The sequence below is a fragment of the Petromyzon marinus genome, chromosome 59, assembly GCF_048934315.1.
Source record: "Petromyzon marinus isolate PM22_M1 ecotype Great Lakes invasive population chromosome 59, UKy_Petmar_22M1.pri1.0, whole genome shotgun sequence".
NCBI lineage: Eukaryota > Metazoa > Chordata > Hyperoartia > Petromyzontiformes > Petromyzontidae > Petromyzon > Petromyzon marinus.
In genome coordinates this window covers 2,202,272-2,227,595 of record NC_133725.1, presented here as the reverse complement: position 1 = coordinate 2,227,595, position 25,324 = coordinate 2,202,272, and the positions used below count along the sequence as shown (strand labels likewise).

The window sequence follows — 25,324 nt, the reverse complement described above, 5'->3', positions numbered from 1 at the left end:
CAGTCACGTGGTCACTGAGTCATGCAGTCACGTGGTCACACAGTCACAGAGGCACGTGGTACGTGATGCGACAAGGAGGGGTCAGACGTTTCGTACCTCCTGCTCCTCCAGAACGAGCAAGTCCTGTGGAGCACAAAACAATGAACATTGCGTCATTTGTAAATATGTTGAACTTCTCTCGCACCGTATAACCGTCTACGGGCAGTGTTTAGTCTATGGGTAGTGTTTAGTCTATGGGTAGTGTTGAGTCTATGGGTAGTGTTGAGTCTATGGGTAGTGTTGAGTCTATGGGCAGTGTTGAGTCTATGGGCAGTGTTGAGTCTATGTTTAGTGTTGAGTCTATGGGTAGTGTTGAGTCTATGGGTAGTGTTGAGTCTATGGGTAGTGTTGAGTCTATGGGGAGTGTTGAGTCTATGGGTAGTGTTGAGTCTATGGGCAGTGTTGAGTCTTTGGGTAGTGTTGAGTCTATGGGCAGTGTTGAGTCTATGGGTAGTGTTGAGTCTATGTGCAGTGTTGAGTCTATGGGTAGTGTTGAGTCTATAGGGAGTGTTGAGTCTATGGGTAGTGTTGAGTCTATGGGCAGTGTTGAGTCTATGGGCAGTGTTGAGTCTATGGGCAGTGTTGAGTCTATGGGTAGTGTTGAGTCTATGGGTAGTGTTGAGTCTATGGGTAGTGTTGAGTCTATGGGTAGTGTTGAGTCTATGGGGAGTGTTGAGTCTATGGGTAGTGTTGAGTCTATGGGGAGTGTTGAGTCTTTGGGTAGTGTTGAGTCTATGGGCAGTGTTGAGTCTATGGGTAGTGTTGAGTCTATGGGCAGTGTTGAGTCTATGGGTAGTGTTGAGTCTATAGGGAGTGTTGAGTCTACGGGTAGTGTTGAGTCTATGGACAGTGTTGAGTCTATGGGCAGTGTTGAGTCTATGTTTAGTGTTGAGTCTATGGGTAGTGTTGAGTCTATGGGTAGTGTTGAGTCTATGGGTAGTGTTGAGTATATGGGGAGTTTTGAGTCTATGGGTAGTGTTGAGTCTATGGGGAGTGTTGAGTCTTTGGGTAGTGTTGAGTCTATGGGCAGTGTTGAGTCTATGGGTAGTGTTGAGTCTATGGGCAGTGTTGAGTCTATGGGTAGTGTTGAGTCTATAGGGAGTGTTGAGTCTATGGGTAGTGTTGAGTCTATGGGCAGTGTTGAGTCTATGGGCAGTGTTGAGTCTATGGGCAGTGTTGAGTCTATGGGTAGTGTTGAGTCTATGGGTAGTGTTGAGTCTATGGGTAGTGTTGAGTCTATGGGGAGTGTTGAGTCTTTGGGGAGTGTTGAGTCTATGGGTAGTGTTGAGTCAATGGCAGTATTGAGTCTATGGGCAGTGTTGAGTCTATGGGCAGTGTTCAGTCTACGTGTAGTGTTGAGTCTATGGGTACTGTAAACTACACTATACACTACACTACTATACACTACTATACCCTATACACTACAGTACTACACTATACATTGCCATACCTGTCAACACCTTATCAGTGGCCTACCCTATTACAGACCAACTCAGACCGTATTGGTCACCGCTGTGCCCCTTAAAAATCTCAACGTTCACCCGACAAAGTCCCATCACAACTTCACAAGGGTAGAAACGCAAACAAATGGACAAATATTTTTTGTCCCCGTATTGAAACGGCTGTAGGCCGTACGGACCTGAAAATTAAATTTCCTTGTGCCAGCATACGGGTTAAACCGCGTGGGTTAACGAGTACGTCAATTTTTATTTAAAGTACGTCAATGTTTATGAAATCTCCCCCGTGTCCGTTCCTACGCGGCGCCTGTGACGTTGTGGGTTGAAAGGGGCTTGCGTCTGCGACAACGGGAAGGGTTCTCGCGAGGATCTCACCTTCTGTATTTCGGGATTTAAAATTTCTCGAAGGCTTCTCTCAAATTTGTCCAGGGATATCGCGCTGTGAACGCACACGCACACACACGCACACACATGCACACGCACACACGCACACGTACACACACGCACGCACACACACGCACACAACAACAACAACCGCCATTCGCCACTAAGTGGCGGTGACGTCACCACGACGCTTGTGCCAGGCCATGTGCACCTTGAGGCCACGTGAAGTGTCGAACGCCCGCCGGCAGGAGGTCACGGGGCAGACCCAGGTGCCACGGGTCGACTGACTGAGATGACTGGCTGGTGCACCACCTGTGCCCCCTACTGTGCCAACCTGCTGTGCTTTAGCCACCCGGCGCTCCGCTCGTTGTTGTGAGCGTCGCTCCTCCACCCTCCGTTGTTGTTGGAGGGCGACTGCCTCCAACTGCCGGAGGAGCTCACTGATGGGACCTTGCCCAGATCTTTCAAAGATTTGTGAGCTCCTCACACAATCCAGCCTGGTTAAACCCAGGATGGATCGTATAGGCAGGCTAGCCTAAATGTTTCTAACCGGCGAAGATGTTCCATTAAGGGGGTCCACGTTTCGCAAGCATAGAGAAGGGAGGGAATGACCGTGGCCGAGAAGACCTGAAGTTTAGTGCGGAGCGACAGACCAGCTTCCACACAGCGTTACGCAACCGATGAAAAGATATTGCCGCTCGACTGATTCGGAGTGAGACCTCTGCTGTTAAACTGGAGCCGGTCATAACAACACTGCTCAGGTATGGGAAACTCTCCACTCTCTCCACAACTTCCCCATCACCGATTTGGAGTTGTGAGGGTGGAGTGTCCGATGGTACAAATACCCAGGCAAGACACACGCACACACACACACTGCATATCTAGCTACTACTACACGTGTAGTAGCTACGGGCACCGCACTTTCAAGGGCCCCGCGCTAAATGTCTTCGAGCTATCAATTCCGGTTCAGTGATTCTGCACTTGCTCTATTACTATAGTACTATAGCGCCTTCGACTTATACGAACGACTGGGTGTTAAAGGTTAGCGATTCGTCGTATTATCTGGGCCGTATAGCAAATGAAAAAATAAAATGACTTTACTATGCCAGTTTAAAATGTGTTTTAATATTTACGTGTTTTTTATTATTATTTAGGGCCCCTTCATAACAATATGTGCTACAGGCCCCGCACTTCGCTTCATCCGGCACTGCTAGGATGACTTTGTACTCTTAACTCTCCAACGCTATAGTCGCTCTCGTAGAGAGACAGAGAGAGATAGGGGACGACTCTGAGAGAGAGACAGCGGACTGAGAGAGAGAGGATGCCTCTGAGAAAGAATAACTGAGAGAGATGACGACTCAGAGAGAGAGAGAGGGCGACTCAGAGAGAGAGGACGACTCAGAGAGAGAGAGAGGGCGACTCAGAGAGAGAGGACGACTCAGAGAGAGAGGACGACTCAGAGGGAGAGAGAGAGGAGACGACTCAGAGAGAGAGAGAGAGAACTGAGAGAGAGGACGACTCAGAGAGAGAGAGGGCGACTCAGAGAGAGAGGACGACTCAGAGAGAGAGAGGACGACTCAGAGAGAGAGAGAGGACGACTCAGAGAGAGAGAGAACTGAGAGAGGACGACTCAGACTCAGAGGCACCAGGAGGAGGAACCACCGATGAGCAGCTAGGAGGCATCAGCAGCAGGAGCCACGTGGTGATGAGTCAACCACTACCGCCTGAACGAGGACTTTGCGCGAGTTTGTCAATCTCGGTGACGATTTAGCAGCGCACAGCTCCAGTGGCGTCCTAATGTCGGAATTGAAAAAACGTTGAAAGACGTGGCCGCGTGGCCGTCCAGCAGTGGCATGAGCAGGAGAGAATGTGCAGAGCTGCACCTTTCACAATATTCATAATAACCCTCCACCATCCGACACGGCCAATCAGCCAAAAAAAGTGTCACGTTGACAAAAGGCAAAATAGTTCCCTACTTTAGCCCACCGAGTGAATCCACAACATTTACAGTTCGAGCAGTACGACGTTTCGCTGGTAATTACATTCCCAGCATCATCGGGCAATTCGCCAGAATGGTAAAGCCGTCTCCACTTGCTCCCGGTCTTAAATAGAGCAGCAGCAGGGTGACGTCATCATTTAACTCATTCAGGTGCAGTGATTTGAGGCGGAGGGGGGGGGTATTGTAATTATATAATCGATTGGTAATCAGTCAATGGTTATGATTAGTAATGAGTTGTGTGAATAATATTGGTCGCGAAAGCCTACGTGTTAAACTGAGCTGCGCCTTTACCCACTGAACCCAGACGAGAGAGACAGAGAGCGTGTCTCTCTCTCTCTCTCTGTGTCTCGCGATGTCTACCTGAGGATGGACTTGACGGAGAAGGCTTTAGTTGGGCAGTAGGGGAGGCAGATCTTCAGTGAGCCCTGCAGGACACAGCGCAGAGCACCACGGGGGGCGGTGATGGTGTGACAGCGGTGGCGTGGGGGTGATGTTGATGGTGTGGCAGTGACGGTGATGGTGGTGTAGTAGAGGTAGTGATGTCGTGGCAGTGTTGATCACGACTGTGCAAACAGCACGGTTGGGTCCGATTACGGCAGTGACGATTCTCCAGCGAACTGGAACCGTGCCGTGCAGACGTCGCGTTAACATTTTTTTTATAATTCTTGACTATTTCAAGTCGTTTGTGTGTGTGTTTTTTTAACCATAGTTCATAGTTCCATTTCTTTGGTATAGCCCTGTGAGCCATTCGGCTCTTGAATCGGATGCAACCGCAACAAACAAAAAACAAAACATGAACAAGAAAACATCTTAAAGTGACTATGTGTTGACTGTGCAAACAGAAATTCCACGAAAAAAAACATCAAAAATATTCCTGAAATAGCACCGTACACCAACGCTGTGTGCAAAAATCCCAGTGGGATGCAAGTCAAACAACAACAACAACAACCACAAGACAACTAAGATTAAGGCCATCAGTCTAACTCCGTACTACAACAAACAAAAACATGGCCAAACCAAACAAAAACGTTTTCGAAATCACCAAAATAAAGCCATAAATGCAATGTAACAGTGATAAGGTCCACTGAACATCTGTAGCTTCTTTTGTCAGGAGTGCGAACCTGGCCACCACACATTGATGGCTAAAACAAAAAGTTGCCTACCGCCACCGCCAACGCCGCCACCATCATCATCACCATCATCCTCATCGCGGGGACATTTGTAGCGGAAGACAAAAACTCTCTGGACGTGTGGCGGCGATTCTAACATGCGGAGGGGGAAAAACCGGAGGACCCGGAGAAAAATTTTGCGCGACCACGGGGCGAGAGAGATATGCCAACTTCAAATATATATATTTGTTAATTTACCATGTAAGGTTCCACTGAGCTACGTAACTCTTTTTCAGAAGTGACCTGGCTATCGCAAATAGAAATATACAGGGATCAGGGTCTGGGATGGAACCCACGACCTCCTGTACACCAGGCGAGGTAGTTAACATCTCCTAGCCACCGTGGTGTGAGGGTCCGGGATGGAACCCACGACCTCCTGTACCCCAGGCGAGGTAGTTAACATCTCCTAGCCACCGCGGCACCCACGCTTAACGGCGTGAGCGGTGGGTTTGGAGTTTTTTGCCTTGGGGGCTGCGGCGGTGGCAGCGGCGGCGGTGGCGGCGGTGGTGGTGGTGGTGGCGTTAGTGGTGGTGGTCGCAATGGTGATGGTGGCTGTGGTAGTGGTGGCGGTGGTGGTGGCGTTGGTGGTGGTGGCCTTAGTGGTGATGGCGGTGGTCCCGATGATAGTGGTGGAGGTGGTGGCGGTGGAGGTCCCTCACCGGCCTCCTCCACAGGACGGCGCGGTACTGTGGCACCCGCAGGTTGTTGTGGTCGGACAGCACGACGGAGAGGAAGAAGCAGCTCTTGTCCGTGTCCACTCCCACGTAGTTCTGGTGCACTGCGGGGGAGACGACAGGGTTCAAACTATTCAACTATTTTATTCTTTGGGTCTTGTGTTGCCATCGAAACGTCGTAGTTTTATTGTTATTTTTTGTTATTTTCTTTGCACCTGTCTACGTGACTTTACCGAAAGACCCAAAGAATATGAACTCCTGCCGTCACGCAAGCTTCAAGTCGAGATTTATTCAACTATTTATTTTTTATTGGCGAGGGGGGTGGGGGTGGTAGGGTTGGTTTAACGCTTTGGATTTATCAAGGGGACCTTTTATTTGTGCCTCCGGCAACAAAGTGTGAAAAATAAGGACGTGGGTCGTACCCTTTCTGCCCATTAAAACAGGTGGCTGGCGTTAAGATGTTCAAACACCAAATATAGCGATGGTGCCCACCCTGGTGAGCGATGGTGCCCACCCCTGGTGAGTGATGGTGCCCACCCTAATGAGCGATGGTGCCCACCCTGGTGAGCGATGGTGCCCACCCTGGTGAGCGATGGTGCCCACCCTGGTGAGCGATGGTGCCCACCCTAATGAGCGATGGTGCCCACCCTGGTGAGCGATGGTGCCCACCCTGGTGAGCGATGGTGCCCACCCTGGTGAGCGATGGTGCCCACCCTAATGAGCGATGGTGCCCATCCTGGTGAGCGATGGTGCCCACCCCTGGTGAGTGATGGTGCCCACCCCTGGTGAGTGATGGTGCCCACCCTGGTGAGCGATGGTGCCCACCCTGGTGAGCGATGGTGCCCACCCTGGTGAGTGATGGTGCCCACCCCTGGTGAGCGATGGTGCCCACCCTGGTGAGTGATGGTGCCCACCCTGGTGAGTGATGGTGCCCACCCCTGGTGAGTGATGGTGCCCACCCTGGTGAGTGATCGTGCCCACCCTGGTGAGTGATGATGCCCACCCTGGTGAGTGATGGTGCCCACCCTGGTGAGTGATGGTGCCCACCCCTGGTGAGCGACGGCACTCACCCTTGCCGAGGAAGTACTTGAAGTACCAGCGCGTGTGATACTCAGGGTTCTCAAGGTGGACGTCCGTGCGTTGCCAGGTACCCGGTGGCGTTTTGGAAGGCTGGGGGAGAGTGACGGGAATGAGGTGGGAGGGGTGGTGGTGGTGAGGAGGTGGAGGAGGTGAGAGAGGAGGAGGAGGAGGGGGGAGACAGGAGGTGTTAGATGATGAGTGGGTAAGTAACTGAGTGGGATGGATTGCATCTTATGCCACAGAACCAAACCCGGACAGTCACGTATATAGAAACATAATAATATTTTATTATTATTTCGTAGATAGAATAATAATAATCTTTTTAATTATATTTTTTTCTATCTACGTGACTTTACCGAAAGAACCATAGAATATGAATTCCTGCAATCACGAAAGTTTTAAGTCAAATTTTAAACTCGGACAGATTACTCATCACCGGGTTATTTTAATTATATTTTTAAAAATTGTATAGAATTTTTTTCGCCACCGTAGAGTTTCGCTGCAACAAAGTTCAGTACAGGATCCCGATAACAAAACCAATCCATGACCCCTGAACAACAACAAAGACAACAACACAGACACCAATTCCCCGGGGATGGTCCAGGTAAAACCAGGGACAGCCACACAAGGGGTGGACCCAGATGTCTTGTGACCCCCACCCCCCACCCCATACAATTTTCTCAAAACTTAAAAACAAAATATGAACACCGATAGGTGTCAATTAATAGGTGTCAATTAATAGGTGTCAATCGATTGGCGGGAGGGGGGGGGGGGCGAGCCCCTGACGCGGTATGGCAAGACGTGGAGCTGAGTGGACTTGCCGATGAGTGGTACCAGCGGTGTCAAGATCGGCCTCTGTTGGGAAGGAGGCTCGCGAAGGACGCTACTGGGGGGGGGGGGCGGGGGTGCCAGGCTAGGTGCACAGTGAGGCTACTGGGCAGTTGGAGAGAGTCGCCCTCCAACAACAACGGAGGGTGGAGGAGCGACGCTCACAACAACGAGCGGAGCGCCGGGTGGCTATAGCACAGCAGGTTGCCACAGTAGGGGGCACAGGTGGTGCATCAGCCAGTCATCTCAGCCAGTCGACCTGGGGCACCTGGGTCTGCCCCGTGACCTCCTGCCAGCGGGCGTTCGACACTTCACGTGGCCTCAGGGTGCACATATCCTGGCACAAGCGTCGTGGTGACGTCACCGCCACTTAGTGGCGAATGGCAGTTGTTGGGTGGGGGGGGGGAGGTAACAAGATATGTGGACCACCGCCTGCACGAATGTGTGAGGTTGTGTGTGTGGGGGGGGGGGGGGTCACAGGACATGTGGACCACCGACCACACGAATGTCTGGGGGTGTGTGTGGGGGGGGGGGGGGGGTCACAAGACATGTGGACCACCGCCCGCACGACTGTGTGAGTGTGTGTGGGGGGGGGGGGGGGTCACAAGACATGTGGACCACCGCCTGCACGAATGTGTGAGTGGGGGGGGGGGGGTCACAAGACAAGTGGACCACCGCCTGCACGAATGTGTGGGGGTGGAGGTCACAAGACATGTGGACCACCGCCCGCACGAGTGTGTGAGAGTGTGTGTGGGGGGGGGGGGGGGGGGTTACAAGACATGTGGACCACCGCCCGCGGTGCCGGACGGGCAACTCTGTCGTGGACAGTGCTGTGGGGGGAGGTCCAATTTTGATTGGTTCCTCCCCTCATGGCATATGTGTCCACCACAGGGGCTAAACGGGGGCTCTGGACGGGTGCGAGGGGCTGGTAACCCCTCCACCTTCAATTAATTACCACTAAAACCACGAGTTAAACTGAAATATGTAACTAACAAGCTTGTGCCGGAGGCCCCGGGGGGCCAGGCGTCTATGACGTCTCCTGGCCAAACCCCAATTGGCGGAGCCAGGAGATTGAATATCTACCCTCGGGGCTCCTCCAGAAACAACGATAAGCCACTACGGGTGGCCACGTGGAATGTTCGAATGCTCACTGCGGAGGAGAGGCTGCCACTCCTCTGTCGGGAGCTGGACCGGTACCGCCTGGCTCTGTGTGGCATTCAGGAGGTCCGGTGGACCGGCTCTGGCTCCTGCAACCATGAGGGGGGGACAGTCCTCTACTCGGGGCAGCAGACTGCCAAACAATAGGGTGTGGCTCTTCTTTTGAACACAAGAATGAAGGGGGCGTGGGAGCGTGGCGGTGAGGTGTGGGAAGCTGTAAGTCCCAGGCTACTTTGGGCTCGCCTTCCCATCAACCGGAGGCGAGGAATGGTGGTCGTGGTTACTTATGTCCCCACCGAAGATGAACATCCGTGGAGGGATGCAGGCAAAGCCGATGAGTCAGATGCCTTCTATGACCTCCTGTCACAGGTGCTGGCTAAAGTGACCCCTCGGGATAGAGTCATCATGTTGGGTGACTTAAATGCCCGAGTTGGATATGATACTGGCACCTGGTCTGGAGTGATTGGAGGGCATGGGCCAGATCAGCTCAATAACAACGGTAGGAGGCTGCTAGGTTTTTGTGCAGCCCATGGGCTTGTAATTACCAACACGTTGTTCCGGCATCGGCGCATCCACACAACATCATGGATGCATGCCGGGTCCAAGCAAGAACATCTGCTGGACTACATAGTGACGGACGAGCGAATGCGAGCCCATGTCCTTGACACCAGGACCTACCGTGGAGCTGATCTGCCCTCTGACCATCGACTAGTCATCTGTAAGATGCGCCTGCCATTCTTCCACTCCGGTGGTGGGTGTACACCCAGGACCCTATTCCAACATAAAGTGGCCTGGTCTCAGTTATCTGATGATAGTTGCAAGCGAGAATTTCATCATCGCTTGCGGCTGGGATTGGCATCGTCCCCGACTCCTCCTGATGTCGAGGGTAAATGGGCGAGGTTTAGGACTGTGACTCATGCAGCTGCAATGGCTGCTTTGGGTACGCGGTCCAGACCTCCGCAGAGACCCTGGCTGACAGAGGAGGTGTTCAGGATAGTTGAGAAAAATCGACAGGCCCACTGTCATCGGCTACAGAATCCCACGTCAGAGAATGAGGAGGCTTACCGCAGCCTTCGCTCGGAGGTTCGGAGAGCCGTGAGGCGCTGCAAGAATGGGTGGTGGTCACGGGTTGCTGAGGAGATGGAGTCTGCCTCAGTGGCCCGTGATCACAAATCTCTGTTTAACTCCATCAAAAAAGTAACCTGCAGCGCCACACCTATTACCATCATTAGGGGAAAAAACGGTGATCCAATCTCCGACTCCCAGGAACAGGTTCGCAGATTTGCTGAGCATTTCTGTGAGGTCCTGGGGGAGGGAAAATCCCTCAGCCAGGAAAACATCGTGGCACAAAGTGAGGATGACCCTGCTGAGGCTGCGGTGCCTCAAATATTGGAAGAAGTCACCCCCTGTGAGTGGCTGGCTGAGGTGCCATCTGCTGAGGAAGTATTGAAGGCGATCAGGAGTCTGAGACCAGCAAAGGCAGCGGGCAGAGATGATCTCCCAAGCGAAATGCTGAGGGAGGGTGGCGTTTGTGCACAGACTGCCCTATATGACATCATAACAACAGTCTGGACCACTGGACGGGTTCCGCAGGATTGGAAGGATGCCCTGGTGGTCCCCCTTTTTAAGAAGGGGGACCGCACAGACTGTAACAACTACAGGGGCATCTCACTCCTCAGTGTGCCGGGAAAGGTCCTGGCAAGGATTATTCAGCATCGCCTTGCCAGCCACGCTGAGGAGAGGCTTGCGGAGCCCCAATGCGGTTTCAGGAAAGGGCGGTCCTGCACAGATGCCATATTTTCTGTCCGTCTGCTACAGCAGAGGTGTAGGGAATTCCAACAAGACCTACATCTCTGCTTTATTGACCTGGTCAAGGCCTATGATACCATCAGTAGGCCTGGGCTCTGGGTCGTTCTTCGTGGTTTTGGAGTACCTGACCCTCTGCTCACGATCATTAAGGACCTTCATGATGGTGAGCGGGCCCGGGTAAAACTACGTGGCCGGGAGTCAGAGCCATTCCCTGTACACCTTGGGGTGCGACAGGGATGTCCTCTGGTTCCCACATTATTTGACATCTATTTTGACCACGTAGTTCGTGAAGCCTTCAATAGCTGTGCCGGGGGAATCTCCATATGGGACAGATATAATGGGAGGCTAATCGATGCCCGGGTGCGGTCAAGGGATGGCTCCCTATTGCTCAACCACGTTATGTATGCTGATGATTTGGTAATAGCTGCTCAGTCAGAGGAGAAGTTGGAGACGCTGCTGCTGAGACTGGAGCGTGCCACTAAGAGGTGGGGCCTTACCATCAGCCCCACCAAAATAAAGCACCTTCCTGGGTATTTTGTACCATCGGACACTCCACCCCCACAACTCCCAATCGGTGATGGGGCAGTTGTGGAGAGAGTGGAGAGTTTCCCATACCTGGGCAGTGTGCAGATGACTGGCTCCAGTTTAACAGCAGAGGTCTCACTCCGAATCAGTCGAGTGGCAATATCTTTTCATCGGTTGCGTAACGCTGTGTGGAAGCTACCTGGTCTGTCGCTCCGCACTAAGCTTCAGGTCTTCTCGGCCACAGTCATTCCCTCCCTTCTCTACGCTTGCGAAACGTGGACCCCCCTAATGGAACATCTTCGCCGGTTAGAAACATTTAGGCTGGCCTGCCTACGATCCATCCTGGGTTTAACCAGACTGGATTGTGTGAGGAGCTCACAAATCCTTGAAAGATCTGGGCAAGGTCCCATCGGTGAGCTCCTCCGGTGGGGAAGGCTGCGATGGCTGGGTCATGTAGCCCGCATGCCCAGCCACCGCATGCCGAAACAGCTTTTGTTCGGCCGGATTGATGGGGCTAAGCGGGCGCGACACGGGCTAGAGAAGAGATGGAGTGATGTGGTACAGGAGGACGTGGAGCTGAGTGGACTTGCCGATGACTGGTACCAGCGGTGTCAAGATCGGCCTCTGTGGAGGAGGCTCGTGAAGGATGCTACTGGGCAGTTGGAGGTAGTCGCCCTCCAACAACAACGGAGGGCGGAGGAGCGACGCTCAGAACAACGAGCGGAGCGCCGGGTGGCTAAAGCACAGCAGGTTGGCACAGTAGGGGGCACAGGTGGTGCATCAGCCAGTCATCTCAGTCAGTCGACCCGTGGCACCTGGGTCTGCCCCGTGACCTCCTGCCAGCGGGCGTTCGACACTTCACGTGGCCTCAGGGTGCACATAGCCTGGCACAAGCGTCGTGGTGACGTCACCGCCACTCAGTAACGAATGGCGGTTATTGTTGTGTGGGGGGGGGGTCACAAGACATGTGGACCACCGCCCGCACGAATGTGTGGGGGTGGAGGTCACAAGACATGTGGACCACCGCCCGCACGAGTGTGTGAGAGTGTGTGTGGGGGGGGGGGGTGGAGGTGACAAGACATGTGGACCACCGCCCGCACGAGTGTGTGAGAGTGTGTGTGTGGGGGGGGGGGGGCACAAGACATGTGGACCACCGCCCGCACGAGTGTCTGAGTGTGTGTGTGTGGGGGGGGGGGTCACAAGACATGTGGACCACCGCCCGCACGAATGCGTGGGGGGGGGGGAGTTCACAAGACATGTGGACCACCGCCCGCACGAGTGTGTGAGAGTGTGTGTGTGTGGGGGGGGGGGGGGGGGGGAGGTCACAAGACATGTGGACCACCGCCCGCAGGAATGCGTGGGGGGGGGGGAATTCACAAGACATGTGGACCAACGCCCGCACGAATGTCTGGGGGTGAAGGTCACAAGACATGTGGACCACCGCCCGCACGAGTGTCTGAGTGTGTGTGTGTGTGGGGGGGGGTCACAAGACATGTGGACCATCGCCCACACGAGTGTATGAGTGTGTGTGTGGGGGGGGGTCACGAGACATGTGGACCACCGCCCGCACGAATGCGTGGGGGGGGGGGGGTCACAAGATATGTGGACCACCGCCCGCACAAGTTTGTGAGAGAGTGTGTGTGGGGGGGAGGGGGGGTCACAAGACATGTGGACCACCGCCCGCACGAATGCGTGGGGGGGGGGGTCACAAGACATGTGGACCACCGCCCGCACGAATGTGTGGGGGTGGAGGTCACAAGACATGTGGACCACCGCCCGCACGAATGTATGGGGGTGGAGGTCACAAGACATGTGGACCACCGCCCGCACGAATGTGTGAGAGTGTGTGTGTGTGGGGGGGTGGAGGTCACAAGACATGTGGACCACCGCCCGCACGAATGTGTGAGTGTGTGCGGGGGGGGGGTCACAAGACATTTGGACCAACGCCCGCACGAATGTGTGGGGGTGGAGGTCACAAGACATGTGGACCACCGCCCGCACGAATGTATGGGGGTGGAGGTCACAAGACATGTGGACCACCGACCGCACGAATGTGTAAGTGTGTGCGGGGGGGGGGTGGGGTCACAAGACATTTGGACCAACGCCCGCACGAATGTCTGGGGGTGGAGGTCACAAGACATGTGGACCACCGCCCGCACGAATGTATGGGGGTGGAGGTCACAAGACATGTGGACCACCGCCCGCACGAACGTGTGAGTGTGTGTGGGGGGGGGCGGGATTTAACAAGACATGTGGACCACCGCCCGCACGAGTGTCTGAGTGTGTGTGTGTGGGTCGCAAGACATGTGGACCACCGCCCGCATGAATGTGTGCGGGTGGAGGTCACAAGACATGTGGACCACCGCCCGCACGATTGTGTGAGAGTGCTGTGTGGGAGGGGGGGGGGGGGTCACATTGCATGTGGACCACCGCCCGCACGAATGTGTGGGGGTGGAGGTCACAATACATGTGGACCAACGCCCGAACGAATGTCTGGGGGTGGAGGTCACAAGACATGTGGACCACCGCCCGCACGAGTGTCTGAGTGTGTGTGTGTGTGGGGGGGGGTCACAAGACATGTGGACCATCGCCCACACGAGTGTATGAGTGTGTGTGTGGGGGGGGGTCACGAGACATGTGGACCACCGCCCGCACGAATGCGTGGGGGGGGGGGGTCACAAGATATGTGGACCACCGCCCGCACAAGTTTGTGAGAGAGTGTGTGTGGGGGGGAGGGGGGGTCACAAGACATGTGGACCACCGCCCGCACGAATGCGTGGGGGGGGGGGGTCACAAGACATGTGGACCACCGCCCGCACGAATGTGTGGGGGTGGAGGTCACAAGACATGTGGACCACCGCCCGCACGAATGTATGGGGGTGGAGGTCACAAGACATGTGGACCACCGCCCGCACGAATGTGTGAGAGTGTGTGTGTGTGGGGGGGTGGAGGTCACAAGACATGTGGACCACCGCCCGCACGAATGTGTGAGTGTGTGCGGGGGGGGGGGTCACAAGACATTTGGACCAACGCCCGCACGAATGTGTGGGGGTGGAGGTCACAAGACATGTGGACCACCGCCCGCACGAATGTATGGGGGTGGAGGTCACAAGACATGTGGACCACCGACCGCACGAATGTGTAAGTGTGTGCGGGGGGGGGGTGGGGTCACAAGACATTTGGACCAACGCCCGCACGAATGTCTGGGGGTGGAGGTCACAAGACATGTGGACCACCGCCCGCACGAATGTATGGGGGTGGAGGTCACAAGACATGTGGACCACCGCCCGCACGAACGTGTGAGTGTGTGTGGGGGGGGGCGGGATTTAACAAGACATGTGGACCACCGCCCGCACGAGTGTCTGAGTGTGTGTGTGTGGGTCGCAAGACATGTGGACCACCGCCCGCATGAATGTGTGCGGGTGGAGGTCACAAGACATGTGGACCACCGCCCGCACGATTGTGTGAGAGTGCTGTGTGGGAGGGGGGGGGGGGGGTCACATTGCATGTGGACCACCGCCCGCACGAATGTGTGGGGGTGGAGGTCACAATACATGTGGACCAACGCCCGAACGAATGTCTGGGGGTGGAGGTCACAAGACATGTGGACCACCGCCCGCACGAGTGTGTGAGAGTGCTGTGTGGGAGGGGGGGGGGGGGGGTCACATTGCATGTGGACCACCGCCCGCACGATTGTGTGGGGGTGGAGGTCACAATACATGTGGACCAACGCCCGAACGAATGTCTGGGGGTGGAGGTCACAAGACATGTGGACCACCGCCCGCACGAGTGTGTGAGAGTGTGTGTGTGGGGGAGCGTAGTGTAGCGGTTAGCGTGCTGCGCTATGAACCTGGTGACCCGGCTTCGATTCCCGCTCACGGCCAACACCAGTGACGATTATCTGAACCGGTCCAGGGCCTCCCCTAGGTCGACTCAGCCTCAAATGAGTACCTGGAGCGGTGTGTAAACATCGCCACTAGGGAGACAAAGTCGGTCGGGCGTGGTGCTGGCCACCCACCCCCTCGTGTACCGTTCCGGCCTTCATAGGTGCTCGCTAACAGCACTTGCCCCTACAGTCTGTTACAGGCTATTTGGGGGATCTTTGTCTTTTTTATCTTTGTGTGTGGGGGGGGGGGGGGTCACATGACATGTGGACCACCGCCCGCACGAATGTGTGAGTGTGTGCGGAGGGGGGGGTCACAAGACATGTGGACCACCGCCCGCACGAATGTCTGGGGGTGGAGGTCACAAGACATGTGGACCACCGCCCGCACGAGTGTTTTAGTGTGTGTGTGGGGGTAGGGAGGTCACAAAACATGTGGACCACCGCCCGCACGAATGCGTGGGGGGGGGGGGGGTCACAAGACATGTGGACCACCGCCCGCACGAGTGTCTGAGTGTGTGTGTGGGGGTGGGAGGTCACAAGACGTGTGGAACACCGAACGCACTAATATGTGGGGGTGGAGGTCACAAGACATGTGGACCACCGCCCGCACTAATATGTGGGGGTGGAGGTCACAAGACATGTGGACCACGGCCCGCACGAGTGTCTGGGGGTGGAGGTCACAAGACATGTGGACCACCGCCCGCACGAGTGTGTGGGGGTGGAGGTCACAAGACATGTGGACCACTGCCCTCACGAATGTGTGAGTGTGTGCGGTGGGGGGGGACGTCACGAGACATGTGGACCACCGCCTGCACCAATGTGTGGGGGTGGAGGTCACGAGACAATTGGACCACCGCCCGCACCAATGCGTGATGGGGGGGTCCAGAAGACATGTGGACCACCGCCCGCACGAATGTGTGGGGTTGAAGGTCACAAGACATGTGGACCACCGCCCGCGCGAATGTCTCACTCCGAATCAGTCGAGCGGCAATATCTTTTCATCGGTTGCGTAACGCTGTGTGGAAGCTACCTGGTCTGTCGCTCCGCACTAAGCTTCAGGTCTTCTCGGCCACGGTCATTCCCTCCCTTCTCTACGCTTGCGAAACGTGGACCCCCCTAATGGAACATCTTCGCCGGTTAGAAACATTCAGGCTGGCCTGCTTACGATCCATCCTGGGTTTAACCAGACTGGATTGTGTGAGGAGCTCACAAATCCTTGAAAAATCTGGGCAGGGTCCCATAGGTGAGCTCCTCCGGAGGGCAAGGCTGCGATGGCTGGGTCATGTAGCCCGCATGCCCAGCCACCGCATGCCGAAACAGCTTTTGTTCGGCCGGATTGAGGGGGCTAAGCGGGCGCGGCACGGGCTAGAGAAGAGATGGAGTGATGTGGTACAGGAGGACGTGGAGCTGAGTGGACTTGTCGATGACTGGTACCAGCGGTGTCAAGATCGGCCTCTGTGGAGGAGGCTCGTGAAGAACGCTACTGGGCAGTTGGAGGTAGTCGCCCTCCAACAACAACGGAGGGCGGAGGAGCGACGCTCAGAACAACGAGCGGAGCGCCGGGTGGCTAAAGCACAGCAGGTTGGCACAGTAGGGGGCACAGGTGGTGCATCAGCCAGTCATCTCAGTCAGTCGACCCGTGGCACCTGGGTCTGCCCCGTGACCTCCTGCATGCGGGCGTTCGACACTTCACGTGGCCTCAGGGTGCACATAGCCTGGCACAAGCGTCGTGGCGACGTTACCGCCACTTAGTGGCGATTGGCGGTTATAATGGGGGGGGGGGGGGTGTGGACGTCACAAGACATGTGGACCACCGCCCGCACGAGTGTGTGAGAGTGTGTGTGGAGGGGAGGGGGGTCACAAGACATGTAGACCACCGCCCGCACGAATGTGTGGGGGTGGAGGTTACAAGACATGTGGACCACCACCCGCACGAGTGTGTGAGAGTGTGTGGGGGGTGGAGGTCACAAGGCATGTGGACCACCGCCCGCACGAGTGTGTGAGAGTGCTGTGTGGGAGGGGGGGGGGGGTCACATTGCATGTGGACCACCGCCCGCACGAATGTGTGAGAGTGTGCGAGGGGGGGGGGTCACAAGACATATGGACCAACGCCCGAACGAATGTCTGGGGGTGGAGGTCACAAGACATGTGGACCACCGCCCGCACGAGTGTGTGAGAGTGTGTGTGTGGGGGAGCGTAGTGTAGCGGTTAGCGTGCTGCGCTATGAACCTGGTGACCCGGCTTCGATTCCCGCTCACGGACAACACCAGTGACGATTATCTGAACCGGTCCCGGGCCTCCCCTAGGTCGACTCAGCCTCAAATGAGTACCTGGAGCGGTGTGTAAACATCGACACTAGGCCTTCATAGGTGCTCGCTAACAGCACTTGCCCCTACAGTCTGTTACAGGCTATATGGGGGGTCTTTGTCTTTGTCTTTGTCACAAGACATGTGGAGCACCGCCCGCACGAATGTGTTGGGGTGGAGGTCACAAGACATATGGACCACCGCCCGCACGAATGTGTAGGGGTGGAGGTCACAAGACAAGTGGACCACCGCCCGCACGAATGCGTGGGGGTGGAGGTCACAAGACATGTGGACCACCGCCCGCACGACTGTGTGAGAATGTGTGTGTGGGGGGGTCACAAGCCATGTGGACCACCGCCCGCACGAATGCGTGGGGGTGGAGGTCACAAGACATGTGGACCACCGCACGCACGAGTGTGTGAGAGTGTGTGGGGGAGGGGGGTGCAGGTCACAAGACATGTGGACCACCGCCCGCACGAATCTGTTGGGGTGTGCGGGGGGAGGGGGGTCACAAGACATGTAGACCACCACCCGCACGAATGTGTGGGGGTGGAGGTCACAAGACATGTGGACCACCGCCCGCACGAATGTGTGAGAAAACGTGGGGGGGTGGATGTCACAAGACATGTGGACCACCGCCCGCACGAATGTGTTGGGGTGGAGGTCACAACACATGTGGACCACCGCCCGCACGAATGTGTTGGGGTGGAGGTCACAAGACATGTGGACCACCGCCCGCACCATTGCGTGGGGGTGGAGGTCACCAGACATGTGGACCACCGCCCGCACGAGTGTGTGGGGGTGGAGGTCACAAGACATGTGGACCACCGCCCGCACGAATGTGTTGGGGTGGAGGTCACAAGACATGTGGACCACCGCCCGCACGAATGTGTGGGGGTAGAGGTCACAAGACATGTGGACCACCGCCCGCACGAATGTGTGGGGATTGAGGTCACAAGACACGTGGACCACCGCCCTCACGAGCGTGTGAGAGTGTGTGGGGGGGGGGGGGGGGTCACAAGACATGTGGACCACCACCCGCACGAATGTGTTGGGGTGTGCGGGGGGAGGGGGGTCACAAGACATGTAGACCACCGCCCGCACGAATGTGTGGGGGTGGAGGTCACAAGACATGTGGACCACCGCCCGCACGAATGTGTTGGGGTGGAGGTCACAAGACATGTGGACCACCGCCAGCACGAATGTGTGGGGGTGGAGGTCACAAGACATGTAGACCACCGCCCGCACGAATGCGTGGGGGTGGAGGTCACAAGACATGTGGACCACGGCCCGCACGAGTGTGTGTGTGCGGGGGGAGGGGGGAACAATACATGTAGACCACCGCCCGCACGAATGTGTGGGGGTAGAGGTCACAAGACATGTGGACCACCGCCCGCACGAATGTGTTGGGGTGGAGGTCACAAGACATGTGGACCACCGCCCGCACGAATGTGTTGGGGTGGAGGTCACACGACATGTGGACCACCGCTCGCACGAGTGTGTAAGAGTGTGAGGGGGGTGGAGGTCACAAGACATGTGGACCACCGCCGCACGAATGCGTGGAGGTGGAGGTCACAAGACATGTGGACCACCGCCCGCATGAGTGTGTGAGAGTGATGGGGGGTGGAGTCACAAGACATGTGGACCACCGCCCGCACGAATGTGTTGGGGTGGAGGTCACACGACATGTGGACCACCGCTCGCACGAGTGTGTAAGAGTGTGTGGGGGGTGGAGGTCACAAGACATGTGGACCACCGCCGCACGAATGCGTGGGGGTGGAGGTCACAAGACATGTGGACCACCGCCCGCATAAGTGTGTGAGAGTGATTGGGGGGGAGTCACAAGACATGTGGACCACCGCCCGCACGAATGTGTTGGGGTGTGCGGCGGGAGGGGGGTCACAAGACATGTAGACCACCGCCAGCACGAATGTGTGGGGGTGGAGATCACAAGACATGTGGACCACCGCCTACACGAATGTGTTGGGGTGGAGGTCACAAGACATGTGGACCACCGCCCGCAGGAATGTGTGGGGGTGGAGGTCACAAGACATGTGGACCACCGCCCGCACGAGTGTGTGAGAGTGTGTGGGGGGTGGAGGTCACAAGACATGTGGACCACCGCCCGCACGAATGCGTGGGGGTGGAGGTCACAAGACATGTGGACCACCGCCCTCACGAGCGTGTGAGAGTGTGTGTGGGGGGGGGTCACAAGACATGTAGACCACCGCCCGCACGAATGTGTGGGGGTAGAGGTCACAAGACATGTGGACCACCGCCCGCACGACTGTGTGAGAGTGTGTGGGAGGGTGGAGGTCACAAGTCATGTGGACCACCGCCCGCACGAATGTGTTGGGGTGGAGGTCACAGGACATTTGGACCACCGCTCGCACGAGTATGTGAGAGTGTGTGGGGGGTGGAGGTCGCAAGACATGTGGACCACCGCCGCACGAATGCGTGGGGTTGGAGGTCACAAGACATCTGGACCACCGCCCGCATGAGTGTGTGAGAGTGTGGGGGGGGGGGAGTCACAAGCCATGTGGACCACCGCCCGCACGAATGCGTGGGAGTGGTGGTCACAAGACATGTGGACCACCGCCTGCACGAGTGTGTAAGTGTGTGCGGGGGGAGGGGGGTCACAAGACCTGTAGACCACCGCCCGCACGAATGTGTGGGGGTGGAGGTGACAAGACAAGCGGACCACCGCCCGCACGAATGTGTGAGAGTGTTTGGGAGGGGTATTCACAAGACATGTGGACCACCGCCCGCACGAATCCGTTGGAGTGGTGGTCACAAGACATGTGGACCACCGCCCGCACGATTGTGTAAGTGTGTGCGGGGGGAGAGGGGTCACAAGACATGTAGACCACCGACCGCACGAATGTGTGGGTGTGGAGGTCACAAGACATGTGGACCACCGCCCGCACGAATGTGTTGGGGTGGAGGTCACAAGACATGTGGACCACCGCCCGCACGAGTGTGTGAGAGTGTCTGTGGGGGGGGGGCGGGGGGTCACAAGACATGTGGACCACCGCCCGCACGAATATGTGGGGGTGGAGGTCACAAGACATGTGGACCACCGCCCGGAGGAGTGTGTGAGAGTGTGTGGAGGGTGGAGGTCACAAGACATGTGGACCACCGCCCGAACGAATGCGTGGGGGTGGTGGTCACAAGACATGTGGACCACCGCCCGCACGAGTGTGTGAGAGTGATGGGGGGGGGAGTCACAAGACATGTGGACCACCGCCCGCACGAATGTGTTGGGGTGTGCGGCGGGAGGGGGGTCACAAGACATGTAGACCACCGCCAGCACGAATGTGTGGGGGTGGAGATCACAAAACATGTGGACCACCGCCTACACGAATGTGTTGGGGTGGAGGTCACAAGACATGTGGACCACCGCCCGCAGGAATGTGTGGGGGTGGAGGTCACAAGACATGTGGACCACCGCCCGCACGAGTGTGTGAGAGTGTGTGGGGGGTGGAGGTCACAAGACATGTGGACCACCGCCCGCACGAATGCGTGGGGGTGGAGGTCACAAGACATGTGGACCACCGCCCTCACGAGCGTGTGAGAGTGTGTGTGTGGGGGGTCACAAGACATGTAGACCACCGCCCGCACGAATGTGTTGGGGTGGAGGTCACAGGACATTTGGACCACCGCTCGCACGAGTATGTGAGAGTGTGTGGGGGGTGGAGGTCGCAAGACATCTGGACCACCGCCGCACGAATGCGTGGGGTTGGAGGTCACAAGACATCTGGACCACCGCCCGCATGAGTGTGTGAGAGTGTGGGGGGGGGGGAGTCACAAGCCATGTGGACCACCGCCCGCACGAATGCGTGGGAGTGGTGGTCACAAGACATGTGGACCACCGCCTGCACGAGTGTGTAAGTGTGTGCGGGGGGAGGGGGGTCACAATACCTGTAGACCACCGCCCGCACGAATGTGTGGGGGTGGAGGTGACAAGACAAGCGGACCACCGCCCGCACGAATGTGTGAGAGTGTGCGGGGGGAGAGGGGTCACAAGACATGTAGACCACCGACCGCACGAATATGTGGGTGTGGAGGTCACAAGACATGTGGACCACCGCCCGCACGAATGTGTTGGGGTGGAGGTCACAAGACATGTGGACCACCGCCCGCACGAGTGTGTGAGAGTGTGTGCGGATTTGTCCGGCAAAACAACCCCCTACCTCCTCGCGGTGCCGGACGGGCAACTCTGTCGTGGACAGCACTGTGGGGGGAGATCCAATTTTGATTGGCTCCTCCCCTCATGGCATATGTGTCCACCACAGGGGCTAAACGGGGGCTCTGGACGGGTGCGAGGGGCTGGTAACCCCTCCACCTTCAATTAATTACCACGAAACTACGAATAAAACTGAAATATGTAACAACTAAGCTTGTGCCGGAGGCCCCGGGGGGCCAGGCGTCTATGACGTCTCCTGGCCAAACCCCAATTGGCGGAGCCAGGAGATTGAATACCTACCCTCGGGGCTACTCCAGAAACAACGAAAAGCCACTACGGTTGGCCACGTGGAATGTTCGAACGCTCACTGCAGAGGAGAGGCTGCCACTCCTCTGTCGGGAGCTGGACCGGTACCGCCTGGATCTATGCGGCATTCAGGAGGTCCGGTGGACCGGCTCTGGCTCCTGCCACCATGAGGGGTGGACAGTCCTCTACTCGGGGCAGCAGACTGCCAAACAACAGGGTGTGGGTCTTCTTTTGAACAAAAGAATGAAGGGGGCGTGGGAGCGTGGCGGTGAGGTGTGGGAAGCTGTAAGCCCCAGGCTACTTTGGGCTCGCCTTCCCATCAACCGGAGGCGAGGAATGGTGGTCGTGGTTACTTATGCCCCCACCGAAGATGAACATCCGTGGAGGGATGCAGGCAAAGCCGATGAGTCAGATGCCTTCTATGACCTCCTGTCACAGGTGCTGGCTAAAGTGGCCCCTCGGGATAGAGTCATCATGTTGGGTGACTTCAATGGCCGAGTTGGTCATGATACTGGCACCTGGTCTGGAGTGATTGGAGGGCATGGGCCAGATCAGCTCAATAACAACGGTAGGAGGCTGCTAGATTTTTGTGCAGCCCATGGGCTTGTAATTACCAACACGCTGTTCCGGCATCGGCGCATCCACACAACATCATGGATGCATGCCGGGTCCAAGCAAGAACATCTGCTGGACTACATAGTGACGGACCAGCGAATGCGAGCCCATGTCCTTGACACCAGGACCTACCGTGGAGCTGATCTGCCCTCTGACCATCGACTACTAATCTGTAAGATGCGCCTGCCATTCTTCCACTCCGGTGGTGGGTGTACACCCAGGACCCCATTCCAACCTAAAGTGGCCTGGTCTCAGTTATCTGATGAAAGTTGCAAGAGAGAATTTCATCATCGCTTGCGGCTGGGATTGGCATCGCCCCCGACTCCTCCTGATGTCGAGGGTAAATGGGCGAGGTTTATGACTGTGACTCATGCAGCTGCAATGGCTGCTTTGGGTACGCGGTCCAGACCTCCCCAGACACCCTGGATGACAGAGGAGTTGTTCACGATGGTTGAGAAAAAGCGACAGGCCCACTGTCATCGGCTACAGAATCCCACGTCAGAGAATGAGGAGGCTTACCGCAGCCTTCGCTCGGAGGTTCGGAGAGCCGTGAGGCGCTGCAAGGATGGGTGGTGGTCGCGGGTTGCTGAGGAGATGGAGTCTGCCTCAGTGGCCCGTGATCACAAATCTCTATTTAACTCCATCAAAAAAGTAACCTGCAGCGCCACACCGATTACCATCATTAGGGGAAAAAACGGTGATCCAATTTCCGACCCCCAGGAACAGGTTCGCAGATTTGCTGAGCATTTCTGTGAGGTCCTGGGGGAGGGAAAATCCCTCAGCCAGGAAAACATCGTGGCACAAAGTGAGGATGACCCTGCTGAGGCTGCGGTGCCTCAAATATTGGATGAAGTCACCCCCTGTGAGTGGCTGGCTGAGGTGCCAGCTGCTGATGAAGTATTGAAGGCGATCCGGAGTCTGAGACCAGGAAAGGCAGCGGGCAGAGATGATCTCCCAAGCGAAATGCTGAGGGAGGGTGGCGTTTGTGCACAGACTGCCCTATATGACATCATAACAACAGTCTGGACCACTGGACGGGTTCCGCAGGATTGGAAGGATGCCCTGGTGGTCCCCCTTTTTAAGAAGGGGGACCGCACAGACTGTAACAACTACAGGGGCATCTCACTCCTCAGTGTGCCGGGAAAGGTCCTGGCAAGGATTATTCAGCATCGCCTTGCCAGGCACGCTGAGGAGAGGCTTGCGGAGCCCCAATGCGGTTTCAGGAAAGGGCGGTCCTGCACAGATGCCATATTTTCTGTCCATCTGCTACAGCAGAGGTGTAGGGAATTCCAACAAGACCTACATCTCTGCTTTATTGACCTGGTCAAGGCCTATGATACCATCAGTAGGCCTGGGCTCTGGGTCGTTCTTCGTGCTTTTGGAGTACCTGACCTTCTGCTCACGATCATTAAGGACCTTCATGATGGTGAGCGGGCCCGGGTAAAACTACGTGGCCGGGAGTCAGAGCCATTCCCTGTACACCTTGGGGTGCGACAGGGATGTCCTCTGGCTCCCACATTATTTAACATCTATTTTGACCACGTAGTTCGTGAAGCCTTCAATAGCTGTACCGGGGGAATCTCCATATGGTACAGATATAATGGGAGGCTAATCGATGCCCGGGTGCGGTCAAGGGATGGCTCCCTATTGCTCAACCACGTTATGTATGCTGATGACTTGGTAATAGCTGCTCAGTCAGAGGAGGAGTTGGAGACACTGCTGCTGAGACTGGAGCGTGCCACTAAGAGGTGGGGCCTTACCATCAGCCCCACCAAAACTAAGCACCTGCCTGGGTATTTTGTACCATCGGACACTCCACCCCCACAACTCCCAATCGGTGATGGGGCAGTTGTGGAGAGAATGGAGAGTTTCCCATACCTGGGCAGTGTGCTTATGACTGGCTCCAGTTTAACAGCAGAGGTCTCACTCCGAATCAGTCGAGCGGCAATATCTTTTCATCGGTTGCGTAACGCTGTGTGGAAGCTACCTGGTCTGTCGCTCCGCACTAAGCTTCAGGTCTTCTCGGCCACGGTCATTCCCTCCCTTCTCTACGCTTGCGAAACGTGGACCCCCCTAATGGAACATCTTCGCCGGTTAGAAACATTTAGGCTGGCCTGCCTACGATCCATCCTGGGTTTAACCAGACTGGATTGTGTGAGGAGCTCACAAATCCTTGAAAGATCTGGGCAGGGTCCCATCGGTGAGCTCCTCCGGCAGGCAAGGTTGCGATGGCTGGGTCATGTAGCCCGCATGCCCAGCCACCGCATGCCGAAACAGCTTTTGTTTGGCCGGATTGAGTGGGCTAAGCGGGCGCGGCACGGGCTAGAGAAGAGATGGAGTGATGTGGTACAGGAGGACGTGGAGTTGAGTGGACTTGCCGATGACTGGTACCAGCGGTGTCAAGATCGGCCTCTGTGGAGGAGGCTCGTGAAGGATGCTACTGGGCAGTTGGAGGCAGTCGCCCTCCAACAACAACGGAGGGCGGAGGAGCGACGCTCACAACAGCGAGCGGAGCGCCGGGTGGCTAAAGCACAGCAGGTTGGCACAGTAGGGGGCACAGGTGGTGCATCAGCCAGTCATCTCAGTCAGTCGACCCGTGGCACCTGGGTCTGCCCCGTGACCTCCTGCCAGCGGGCGTTCGACACTTCACGTGGCCTCAGGGTGCACATAGCCTGGCACAAGCGTCGTGGTGACGTCACCGCCACTTAGTGGCGAATGGCGGTTGTTGTTGTTGTTGGATTGGAGGTCACAATGCATGTGGACCACCGCTCGCACGAGTGTGTGAGAGTGTGGGGGGGGGTCACAAGACATGTGGACCACCGCCAGCACGAATGCGTAGGGGTTAAGGTCACAAGACATGTGGACCACCGACCGCACGAATGTGTAGGGGTGGAGGTCACAAG

The 25,324-nt window shown here is 56.5% G+C and overlaps 1 protein-coding gene across 4 annotated transcripts in view; it reads right to left on the bottom strand.

Annotated features, from left to right (window-relative positions):
* The window catches only part of GARNL3 (GTPase activating Rap/RanGAP domain like 3), a 196,578-nt gene that overhangs the window by 43,761 nt on the left and 127,493 nt on the right, over nucleotides 1-25,324 (bottom strand). For all 4 annotated transcript variants that reach the window (XM_076052998.1, XM_076052999.1, XM_076052997.1 and 1 more), the window contains 5 exons: nucleotides 6,793-6,892; nucleotides 5,708-5,826; nucleotides 4,240-4,304; nucleotides 1,872-1,935; nucleotides 97-123 (listed from right to left, as the gene is read on the bottom strand). In XM_076052998.1, the coding sequence (XP_075909113.1) occupies nucleotides 97-123; nucleotides 1,872-1,935; nucleotides 4,240-4,304; nucleotides 5,708-5,826; nucleotides 6,793-6,892 (375 nt within the window). The remainder of the gene's footprint in view (nucleotides 1-96; nucleotides 124-1,871; nucleotides 1,936-4,239; nucleotides 4,305-5,707; nucleotides 5,827-6,792; nucleotides 6,893-25,324) is intronic.